The sequence below is a fragment of the Saccopteryx leptura genome, chromosome 8 (assembly GCF_036850995.1).
Source record: "Saccopteryx leptura isolate mSacLep1 chromosome 8, mSacLep1_pri_phased_curated, whole genome shotgun sequence".
NCBI classification, from domain to species: domain Eukaryota; kingdom Metazoa; phylum Chordata; class Mammalia; order Chiroptera; family Emballonuridae; genus Saccopteryx; species Saccopteryx leptura.
The window spans coordinates 84,192,785-84,205,048 of NC_089510.1; the positions used below are offsets into that span (position 1 = coordinate 84,192,785).

General features: G+C 38.6%; 1 protein-coding gene across 6 annotated transcripts in view; it reads left to right on the forward strand.

Moving 5' to 3' along the window:
* The window catches only part of PLD1 (phospholipase D1), a 337,459-nt gene that overhangs the window by 228,151 nt on the left and 97,044 nt on the right, over positions 1–12,264 (forward strand). For all 6 annotated transcript variants that reach the window (XM_066347950.1, XM_066347955.1, XM_066347949.1 and 3 more), the window contains 3 exons: positions 4,575–4,703; positions 5,855–5,973; positions 7,852–7,965. In XM_066347950.1, coding sequence (XP_066204047.1) covers positions 4,575–4,703; positions 5,855–5,973; positions 7,852–7,965 — 362 coding nt within the window. The remainder of the gene's footprint in view (positions 1–4,574; positions 4,704–5,854; positions 5,974–7,851; positions 7,966–12,264) is intronic.

The following is a 12,264-nucleotide window of genomic DNA, read 5'->3' on the forward strand; positions in this document are numbered from 1 at the left end:
ACTGGCATGAAAAACCCATGCCGAAAGGCAAGGCAGGTGCATTAAGGTTAATTAATATTGACAAAGCAGACAAGAACATACAGTGAAGAAATGATAGTCTTTTCAATAAATGGTGTTGGGAAAATTGGACTTAACACATACAAAAAAATGAAACTAACCCACCAACTTACACCACATGCAAGAATAAACTCAAAGTGGATTAAAGATTGAAATGTAGTGTTAAAATCATAAAAATTCTAGAAAAAATATACACAATAAAATATCAAACATTTATAGCAGTCTTTTTGCAGGTGTAATTCCTCAGGCAAGGGAAACAAATGAAAAAATAAACAAATGGGACTATATTAAGCTAAAATGCTTTTGCACAGCAAAATAAACTATCAACAAAATGAAAAGGAGCCCACTGAATGGGAGAACATATTCCCCAATGATACATCTGATAAGGGGTTAATTTCTACAATATATAAAGACTTATATTATTCAATACCAAGAAGACAAACAACCCAATTAAAAACTGGGCAAAGAACCTGAATAGGCACTTCTCCAAAGAGAACATACAGATGCCAATTTTGAAAAAGTGTTCACCATCATTAATCATCAGAGAGATGCATATTAAAACCACAATGAGATATCACCTCACACCTGTCAGAAAATAAATCAATAAACAACAGCTGTTGGCAAGGATGTGGAAAAAAGGGAACCCTCCTGCACTGCTGGTGGGAATGCAGACTGGTGCAGCCTCTGTGGAAAACAGTATGGAGATTCCTCAAAAAAATTAAAAATGGAACTGCCCTTTCACCCAGCAATTCCATTTCTGGGGATATATCTAAAGAAACCTGAAATACTAATTCAAAAGAATACATGCACCCCTATGTTCATTGTAGCATTATTTATAATATACAAGATCTAGAAACAGCCCACGTGTCCATCAGTGGGCGAGTGGATAAAAAAAGCTGTGGTACATACACAATGGAATACTAGTCAGCAACTTAAAAAAAGAAGGAAATCTTACCTTTTGGAACGGCATGGATGAACCTGGAGATTATTATGCTAAGTGAAATAAGCCAGGAAGAGAAGGACAAATACCATTTGACCTCACTTACATGTGGAATCTAATGAACAGAGGCATGAATACGTGGAACAGATGAAGAGCTGTCAGAGGGGAGGCAGGTTGGAGGGCTGGATTGAAAGAAGGTGAAAGGGTTAAGCAAAAAAGCCATATCTATTATATATGTGTATATATACTCATACTCACATATATATAAATAAGATATAGAACCCAGAGACACAGACAGCAGTGTGATGATAGCCAGAGGGAAAGGGGGTGGGGAGGTAGAAGTGGGAAAAGTGGGGAGAAATGGGGACCAAAAGAGACTTTGCTTGGAGCAATGGGTGCACAATGCAATGTGCAGATGATGTTTTGTTGAGTTGTACGTTTTAAATCTGTGTGATTTTGTGAACCAATGTCACCTCAACAAATTCAGTTTAAAATGGCAAGGCAGGTCTGACTAATGGTGGCAAAGTAGATAAAGCATCCATCCGGAAGGTTGAGGTCGCAGGTTCGAAACCCAGAGGCTGCTGGTTGTGAGCACAGGCTCATCAGCATGGGGTCGCTGGCTTGAGTGGGGAATCCTCCACACAATTCCAAAGCTCACCAGCTTGAGCCCAAAGGTCGCTGGCATAAAAATCCCAAGGGTGCTGGCTTGAGCAAGGGGACACTGGCAAGGCACCCCATCAAAGCACATATGAGAAGCAATCAATGCACAACTAAAGTGAAAGCAGCTATGTGCTGATGCTTCTCACCCTTTCCCACCCTCTCTCTCCCTTCCTGTCTCTCTCTCATACACACTCTCGCTAATAATAATAATAATAATAATAATTTTAAAGAGGGCAAGGCCAGTGAAATTATGAAATCAATTGGGAGCCAGATACAAACTAATGAGAGCCCCCCTCAGATCAGAGTTGCTGATGTAAATAGCCCTGTCTTCCTGCTCATAGGTGCTCATACTTTTCTGAACAGTAACCACAGTAACTAAAGTATTTGGCTCTTATGCCTTAAATTTTCATTTGTTCTTAGTAGGATCCTGATTTATATGAAATCATTTAGGATATGCCTAAAAACAAAAACAAAATTGAATTTTGAGCAGGTTGAATTCGATTAGCACCAAGACAATTTTCTGAGACTAAGAATTTTCTTGGTTTTATTTTTCTTGTAATAACTGGTTGCTAAGTGAAAGTTAATTTTTAAACAAGTGTTTGTGTGCATATGTAACACTTGAACTTAGAGTTTCTCAATTGCTAACATAAATTTTATATACATGCATATTTTAAAATTTGGAATTTGTCTCATTATTTATCCCATTCCTTGTCCCTTTTTCTTTCTTTAACAAAGTGCCATGCGCCTGACCAGGTGGTGGTGCAGTGGATAAAGCATTGGACTGGGATGCAGAGGACCCAGGTTAGAAATGCTAAGGCCGCTGACCTGAGTGAGGGTTCATCTGGCTTGAGCGTGGGGGCTCACCAGCTTGAGCGCAGTGTCGCTGGCTTGAGTATGGGATTATAGACATAACCCCATCGTCGCTGACTTGAGCCCAAAGGTTGCTGGCTTGAAGCCAAGGTCACCAGCTTGAGCCTAAGGTTGCTGACTTGAGCAAAGGGTCACTCACTTTGCTGTAGCCCCCCAGTCAAGGCACATATGAGAAAGCAATCAATGAACAACTAAGGAGCTGCAATGAAGAACTGATGCTTCTCATCTCTCTCCTTCCTGTCTGTCTGTCCCTATCTCTCCCTCTCTCTCTATCCCCCTCTCTGTCTCTGTCACAAACACACACACACAAAAGAAGTGCCATGCTTATTATGAAGAGCCTATGGGTGAGCTAACAGACCTGCCGGGACTTGGATCTCTGTCTTAACAGAGCAGGAAAATAAATCATTGGGAGAAGTCAATAGAATTCTATTTTTAACACTATTCAGTTCTGTTCATCTTTAGCACTTTAAGTTATTTCTCTTTTATAGAAAATTTCAAACATCTTTGAAGGTTAATTATTCAGTTTGAGCTAGAATATTAGCAATGTATGGGGTGATTGTTTAAAAATGTTTGCCCTGCAAATATTTATTGACTGCCTACTGAGTTCCAGGAGCTATACCAGGCAGTGAGGGGTACATTGTCCACTCCTAAGGAGTTTATAGACAAGTGGGTGGCAGGGAGGGAGCATCATTGCTCAGCTATGTCACAGAATCAGAGGCCCTTGGGTGTGTACCTATTAATGGTGTACAACAGAGCTAGTGACTGTCTGTCCCTACTAGGCTCCAGGGGGTGTCTATAGGGCATGTGACAGCTAATGTGGCTCCTAAAGGATGAGGAAAGATCAGGATGAGAGGGAAGGAAGAGCAGTCCAGGCAGAAGGAATAATGTGCCAACTGTAGAGAGACCTGGCAGGCGAAGCTTGTCCACACAGGGAGAAACGTGTCACACATGGAACCAGCGTTATATAGGGGAGCAAAAACTACAGAGAGGGACTGGCACCAGTTTGGGACGCCAAGGCCTTAGAATTTGACCCCCTGTCGGCAGAAGGTGACCCTAGAAGGCTTTAAGCATTTTAGAAAGACCGTTCTGGGACCATACAGTGGTAGGGTACCCAGTTCAATGCTCTCGCAAGCTGCTGCACGTGGTACCACTTATACATTCAACTCATACTTTTCCATCCAATGTCTATTTGTTAAGTGCTTCTTTTGTGCCAAGCGCTATATCTGTAATTTGTCATTCTGCTTGCCTTCCTGCTTAGTTGTCTCTGTGGCCAATATAGCCCATGACATACAAACAATTTAAGTCAAAGCATTTACCCCTCAGTAAATTGTCCTGGCCAAGCTCTCCATGAAATGTTGCAGTAGATGGCTGCTTTTGTGCCTGTATAATCATAATCTTATGTCTGTTGTGATGATATTTATGGTTGTCATTTATGATTTTAGAAGTAGAGAATGTTAGAGCCTGGAAAATCTTAAGTATCATCAAGGCCAAATTCTTCATTTTACACATGAAAGACTTCTGACCAAAATGGTGAAGTTCAGTGTCACTTACCTGGTTAACTTCAGGCTGGTATGTGGGCTGTTTACAAATTTGAGGTTCTTGCTTTTTGAAATGCAAAAAACAAGAATTCTGTAGTAGGTGTTCACCATATTGATTGAGGCTAGAGCAGGACAAGAGTTCTTATATTCTCTGATCTCATGTTTCTCTACCTGACCCAGGGCTCTACTATTCTCCTGTAGTCTCTCCCAGCAAGTTCTTTGTTCACTGTTAACTCTGTCATCCTTTCTTCCAGTGATCTGGTGGATGATAAACCTCAGGATGTTGAATTTCATTGTCATGTGGCAAACCTGATTATAGCCCCAACTCCCAATGTTAATAAACTTAAGGGTTTGCCAGCCCACAGCCCACAGCCTCAGACGGAATAGACATCCACTGACTTAGTTGTGAGTCTTAAGAAGCCTTTAGGTGTTTCATAAATGACAGCTGAGCCTCCCTCCCTGGGCCCGTGGGCACCGCAGGCTCTGAGCGGGTCTTGCTGTGTTCACAGACACGGGCTCCATCCGCAGCTTACAGACAGGCGTGGGAGAGCTGCATGGGGAGACCAGGTTCTGGCATGGGAAGGACTACTGCAACTTCGTCTTCAAAGACTGGGTTCAGCTGGATAAACCTTTTGCTGGTGAGTACCATGGTAGTGGCTGGCTGCTTATATTTTGTCTGTTTACTTGTTAGCATCTCAACAAGCATGAAATGGCATGATCTAATGCAGGGGTCCCCAAACTACTGCCCGCGGACCACATGCGGCCCCCTGAGGCCATTTATCCGGCCCCGCTGCACTTCCGGAAGGGGCACTTCTTTCATTGGTAGTCAGTGAGAGGAGCATAGTTCCCATTGAAATACTGGTCAGTTTGTTGATTTAAATTTACTTGTTCTTTATTTTAAATATTGTATTTGTTCCCGTTTCATCTTTTTACTTTAAAATAAGATATGTGCAGTGTGCATAGGGATTTGTTCATAGTTGTTTTTATAGTCTGGCCCTCCAATGGTCTGAGGGACAGTGAACTGGCCCCCTGTGTAAAAAGTTTGGGGACCCCTGATCTAATGTCTTGTTTTCCTTTGAATATTTGGTAAAACTTTGGAGACTATGATTCAGTCATATCATTAAGGACTGCTTATAGTTATAGTAACAACAACAATAACAAACATAAAATAGAGCTTACTTTTTTGAAACCTCCAGGTTTTATAGGCATATTTTGGGGATAATAATGTGTCATTCTCTAAAAGATGGTACCCTCCCTTTGGTCATCTTTTCTGCTTATCATCTTCATTTTTTTATCATTAAAGTGACACATTTCTGGATTACCACTGTGCTTCAATGTCTAAGAGGAGTTAGAGATGGCAGTACTTGCATAACCTGATGTTATTTCAACAGGGTGAAAAGGAAAACATAATATCAAGTACACAGCCTTAAGTAATTTGTACCAAATCACATCTTGCCTTGCCTGGTGATTATCTAACACTAGTGAAAGGAAAACATACTGCTCACAAAAATTAGGGGATATTTTATCACTTCATATTTACTTTGAAATATCCCCTAATATTTGTGAGCAGTTTATTTGGGGAGGTGTACAAGGGACTGTGTTCCTCACCATGAGATCTATGTTTCACTTGGTTCGATGGTAGTGTTCCATCCAATCCAAGAAATGTACACATAGTGGACATTACCACGTTTCCTTTGACTTACCACAGTCGAGGTCAGCTCTGGGGTCAGATGGCTCCTGTCTCTGGCACAGAAGTTAGTGATGACTGTTGCCTGGTGCACCCGGGCAGATTTCATTGACAGGCACTCCACTCCCCGGATGCCATGGCATGACATTGCGTCTGTGGTCCACGGGAAGGCGGCTCGGGATGTGGCACGTCACTTCATCCAGCGCTGGAACTTCACAAAGGTGTGTGGATGGTTCTATCATGACTCCGTCCATGTAGAGAGAGACAGCCTGAAAGAGGAGAGAACCCAGAGGGTTGGAAAGAAGGGGCTGCGGTGGCCCCAGCTGTGCCTTTCATCTGCTGTTGGGTGCCTGGTTGTCAAAGCACCTGGTCTCTGGGCAGAAGGAAAAGAACATGTCCTGGAACTTTCACATCACAGATAATTTAGAGCACTAGAGGGGTGAATTTAGAGCACTAGAGGGGTGAATGCTACTATCAGGGACAATGGTTTTAATTCTTTTAACATCTTGGGTGCTCAGTGTTGATTTAAGTATCTGGTCTGGACTGATTGTCACCTGGCAGGGTCATTGTAGGAGGATGGAGTCTTGTTAAGATGGGAAAGCTCAAGCTTTTAAGTCCTCCCCATCCTTGTCTTGCGCTGGATTTGTATTGGAGAGGTGGTTCTAAGCAAAGGGAGCAGGACGAGAGGATGTAGCCTTTGGTTTTTTTCTCCCTGGTTGTGTCTCCTTTAGTATGCCTTCGTTACTCTTAGGAATTTGACCTAACACTCGTAAGTTAAGTACCTATCATCTAGGTGTTATTAAGGTTTCATTTTATTTACTTTAAATGATGATGAAGCATTTGTTATTATTCCCTATAATTTGGAAAAAGATTGAGTTTTATAAAAAACTTATAGTCTCAACTTTATTTTCATTTACATAGCACTATGAAGAGTGGGAGCTCTTAGAAATAATGGAGATATCTTTAACAAAAATTTAGGGGACATGAATGAATAAACCAACTACACAAGTGAACACTAAAAAATTAAAAAACTGCTAATACCTGCGATTGGGTTTTGGATTTTTGATGTTCTTATACACTGCTTCTGGGGGTAAATTGGTACAATACCAAAAAGTTATGGGTTTTTTTGTTGTTGTTTTGGGGTTTTTTTATATTTTTCTGAAGTGAGAAGCAGAGAGGCAGAGAGACAGACTCCACCTGTATGTAACTGGGATCCACCCAGCAATCCCACCAGGGGGCGGTGCTCTGCCCACCTGGGCCACTGCTCTGCTGCATCCGGAGCCATTCTAGTGTGTGAGTTGGAGGCCACGGAGCCATCCTCAGCGCCCGGGGCCAACTTTGCTCCAATGGAGCCTTGGCTGCAGGAGGGGAAGACAGAGAGAGAAAGAAAGGAGAGAGAGAAGGGTGGAGAAGCATATGGGCGCTTCTCCTGTGTTTCCTGGCCGGGAATCCAACCTGGGACTTCCACATGCCGGGCTGACGCTCTACCGCTAAGCTAGCTGGTCAGGGCCCAAAAAGTTTTTTAAAAGATATACAACCTTTGTTTCAGAAAATCTTTTTTAGGTGTTTAAGTTAAAGGAGTAACCCAATAGACCAATCTATTTTGACATCACTTCAATATTTCAAATAAAATGAAATGCTATTTATGCAATTTTATTTCACTATTCATGAAATGCTCATGAATAGTGATTTATTAAACAAATTATTTTTCATACCATTTTACTCTGAAGTTATTTGAAAATGATATATAGTGCTATTGTCAAGATATTTGCAACATAGTAAAAAATCAGTTTACAAAAGAATAATCCCACTTTTGCAGTTATATACCTCTGTAACTCTAGATTATATTTAAGCTTTCTTTAAAATATACAGGATGCATGCGTACTTCAAAAGGTGAAGAAAGGAAAAAAAGTAATTCCCCAGCTTTGGAAAATAGAAAGAAAACAAAAATAATCTATGACCTGTTCACCTAGAAACATCCACTGTTAACATGCTATTTTCTATTTAAAATTAACCTGAATTTCTTTTATAGTCACAAAATAGAGGGGACTGGAACTGTTTTCTCATTTGAATTTTTTACCTTTTTTTATTTATTTTAGATTATGAAATCAAAATACCGGTCACTTTCTTATCCTTTTCTGCTTCCAAAATCTCACACGACAGCCCATGAATTGAAATATCAGGCGCCTGGGTCCGTCCATGCTAACGTGCAGGTCAGTCTTGCTTTTTTTCTTTAACACAAAGTGCCACTGGGTAAAATCATCCTTACTAGACAAAGTGCCTATGCCATTGGTTTCATTCACTATTTCTTTTCTTTTTTTTTTAATAAATTTTTATTAATGTTAATGGGGTGACAAAAAAAAGAAAAAAAATGTTAATGGGTGACATCAATAAATCAGGGTACATATATTCAAAGAAAACATGTCCAGGTTATCTTGTCATTCAATTATGTTGCATACCCATCGCCCAGAGTCAGATTGTCCTCCGTCACCTTCTATCTAGTATTTTTTGTGCTGCTCCCCCTCCCCCTTACCCTCTCCCTCCTTCCCTCCCGCGTCCTCCCTCCCTCCACCCCTGAAAACCACCACACTCTTGTCCATGTCTCTTAGTCTCGTTTTTATGTCCCACCAATGTATGGAATCATGTAGTTCTTGGTTTTTTCTGATTTACTTATTTCACTCCGTATAATGTTATCAAGATCCCACCATTTGTTGTAAATGATCCGATGTCATCATTTCTTATGGCTGAGTAGTATTCCATAGTGTATATGTGCCATATCTTCTTTATCCAGTCTTCTATTGAAGGGCTTTTTGGTTGTTTCCATGTCTTGGCCACGGTGAACAATGCTGAAATGAACATAGGCTACATGTGTCTTTACGTATCAATGTTTCTGAGTTTTGGGGGTATATACCCAGTAGAGGGATTGCTGGGTCATAAGGTAGTTCTATTTTCAGTTTTTTGAGGAACCACCATACTTTCTTCCATAATGGTTGTACTACTTTATAGTCCCACCAACAGTGAATGAGAGTTCCTTTTTCTCCACAGCCTCTCCAACACTTGCTATTACCTGTCTTGTGTATAATAGCTAATCTAACAGGTGTGAGGTGGTATCTCATTGTAGTTTTGATTTGCATTTCTCTAATAACTAATAAATATGAGCATCTTTTCATATATCTGTTGGCCATTTGTATTTCTTCCTGGGAGAAGTGTCTGTTCATGTCCTCTTCCCATTTTTTTATTGGATTGTGTTTGTTTGTTGTTGAGTTTTATGAGTTCTTTGTAAATTTTGGATATTAGGCCCTTATCTGAGCTGTTGTTTGAAAATAACATTTCCCATTTAGTTGGCTGTCTGTTTATTTTGTTGTCAGTTTCTCTTGCTGAGCAAAACTTCTTAGTCTGATGTAGTCCCATTCATTTATCTTTGCCTTCACTTCCCTTGCCCTTGGAGTCAAATTCATAAAATGTTCTATAAAACCCAGGTCCATGAGTTGAGTATCTATGTCTTCTTCTATGTACTTTATTGTTTCAGGTCTTATATTTAGGTCTTTGATCCATTTTGAATTAATTTTAGTACATGGGGACAAACTGTAGTCGAGTTTCATTCTTTTGCATGTGACTTTCCAGTTTTCCCAGCACCATTTGTTGAAGAGGCTTTCTTTTCTCCATTGTGTGTTGTTGGCCCCTTTATCAAAAATTATTTGACCATATATATGTGGTTTTATTTCTGGGCTTTCTATTCTGTTCCATTGGTCTGAGTGTCTATTTTTCTGCCAATACTATGCTGTTTTGATTGTTGTGGCCCTATAATATAGTTTGAAGTCAGGTATTGTAATGCCCCCAGCTTCATTCCTTTCCTTAGGATTGCTTTGGCTATTCAGGGTTTTTTATAGTTCCATATAAATCTGATGATTTTTTGTTCCATTTCTTTAAAAAATGTCATAGAAATTTTGATAGGAATTGCATTAAATTTATAAATTGCTTTGGGTAATATAGCCATTTTGATTATATTTATTCTTCCTATCCAATAACAAGGAATATTTATCCATCTCATTGCGTCCTTTTTGATTTCTTTTCACAATGCTTTGTAGTTTTTGGTATATAGGTCCTTTACATTCTTTGTTATGTTTATTCCTACGTATTTTATTTTTTTTGTTGCAGTCATGAAGGGGATTATTTTTTTTTTAGTTTCTTTTCTAACATTTTATTGTTGGCATATAGGAAGGCTATAGACTTTTGTATGTTAATTTTGTATCCTGCGACCTTACTGTATTGGTTTATTGTTTCTAGTAATCTTTTTGTGGAGTCCTTCAGGTTTTCGATGTATAGGATCATATCATCTGCAAAAATTATACCTTCTTCTTTTCCGATATACATGCCTTTTATTTCTTTCTCTTGTCTGATTGCTCTGGCCAGAACTTGTAGCACCACATTAAATAAGAGTGGAGAGAGTGGACACCCCTGTATTGTTCCTGATTTAAGGTGGAAAGTCCTCAGTTTTAAGCCATTTAATATGATGTTGGCTGATGGTTTATCATATATGGCCTTTATCATGTTGAGATATTTTCCTTCTATACCCATTTTGTTGAGAGTCTTAAACATAAAATTGTGTTGTATTTTATTGAAGCCTTTTCTGCGTCTATTGATAAGATCATGTGGTTTTTGTTTTTTTGTTTTGTTGATATGGTGTATTACGTTAACCGTTTTACATATGTTGAACCATCCTTGAGATTCTGGGATGAATCCCACTTGATCATGATGTATTATTTTTTTAATATGTTGTATTCAATTTGCTAGTATTTTGTTTAGTATTTTAGCATCTGTATTCCTTAGAGATATTGGTCTGTAGTTTTCTTTTTTTGTGCCGTCCTTGCCTGGTTTTGGTATGAGGGTTATGTTGGCCTCATAAAATGTGTTTGGAAGTATTGCTTCTTCTTCAATTTTTTGGAAGACTTTGAGTAGAATAGGAACCAAGTCTTCTTTGAATGTTTGATAAAATTCGCTAGTATAGCCGTGTGGGCCTGGACTTTTATTTTTGGGGAGGTTTTTAATGTTTTTTTCTATTTCTTCTCTACTAATAGGTCTGTTTAGGCTTTCTGCTTCTTCTTGACACAGTCTAGGAAGGTTGTATTGTTCTAGAAATTTATCCATTTCTTCTAGGTTGTTGAATTTAGTGGCATAAAGTTTTTCATAGTATTCTACAATAATTCTTTGTATATCTATGGTGTCCGTGGTGATTTCTCCTCTTTCATTTTGGATTTTGTTTATATGAGTTCTTTCTCTTTTTTCTTTGGTAAGTCTTGCCCAGGGTTTGTCAATTTTGTTGATCTTTTCAAAGAACCAGCTCCTTGTTCTATTAATTTTTTCTATTGTTTTTCTGTTCTCTATTTCATTTATTTCTGCTCTGATTCTTATTATCTTCTTTCTTCAGCTGGTTTTGGGTTGTCTTTGTTCTTCTTTTTCCAGTTCCTTAAGGTGTGAAGTTTTGTGGTTTCCTTGGGCTCTCTCTTGTTTGTTCATATAGGCCTGAAGTGATATGAACTTCCCTCTTATTACTGCTTTTGCTGCATCTCAGAGATTCTGACATGTTGTATTGTCATTTTCATTTTTCTGTATATATCTTTTGATCTTTGTGCTTATTTCTTCTTTGACCCATTCATTTTTTAAAAGTATGTTGTTTAGTTTCCACATTTTTGTGGGTTTGTTTACTTCTTTTTTGCAGTTGAATTCTAGTTTCAAGGCTTTATGATCAGAATATCTGCTTGATACAACTTCGATTTTACTAATTTGCTGATGTTATCTTTGTGGCCCAACATATAGTCAATTCTTGAGAATGTTCCATGTACACTAGAGAAAAATGTATACTTTGTCGCTTTGGGATGATATGTCCTGTAGATGTCTATCATCTCCAGGTACTCTAGTGTTTTTTTAAGGCCAATATATTTTTATTAATTTTCTGTTTGGATGAATGAACTAGAGCCGTCAGTGGTGTATTGAGGTCTCTAAATATGATTGTATTTTTGTCAGTTTTTGTTTTAAGGTCAATAAGTAGCTGTCATATATTTTGGTGCTCCTTGGTTTGGTGCATAAATATTAAGAATTGTTATGTCTTCTTGATTCAGTGTCCCCTTCATCATTATGGAATGACCATTTTTGTCTCTGAGTACTTTTGCTGTCTTGTAGTCAACATTATTAAATATGAGTATTGCTACATATGCTTTTTTTTTGGATGTTATTTGCTTGGAGTATTGTTTTCCAGCCTTTCACTTTGAGTTTGTTTTTAAACTTGTTGCTTAGATGTGTTTCTTGTAGGCAGCGTACAGTTGGATTTTTTTTAATCCATTTTGCTACTCTGTGTCTTTTTATTGGTAAGTTTAATCCATTTACATTTAGTGTAATTATTGACACTTGTGGGTTCCCTATTGCCATTTTATAAATTGCTTTCTGTTAGTTTTGTATCTTGTTTGATTCTTCTCTTTGTTTTTTTCTATTATTTGTTTTTGTTTGTTTGTATT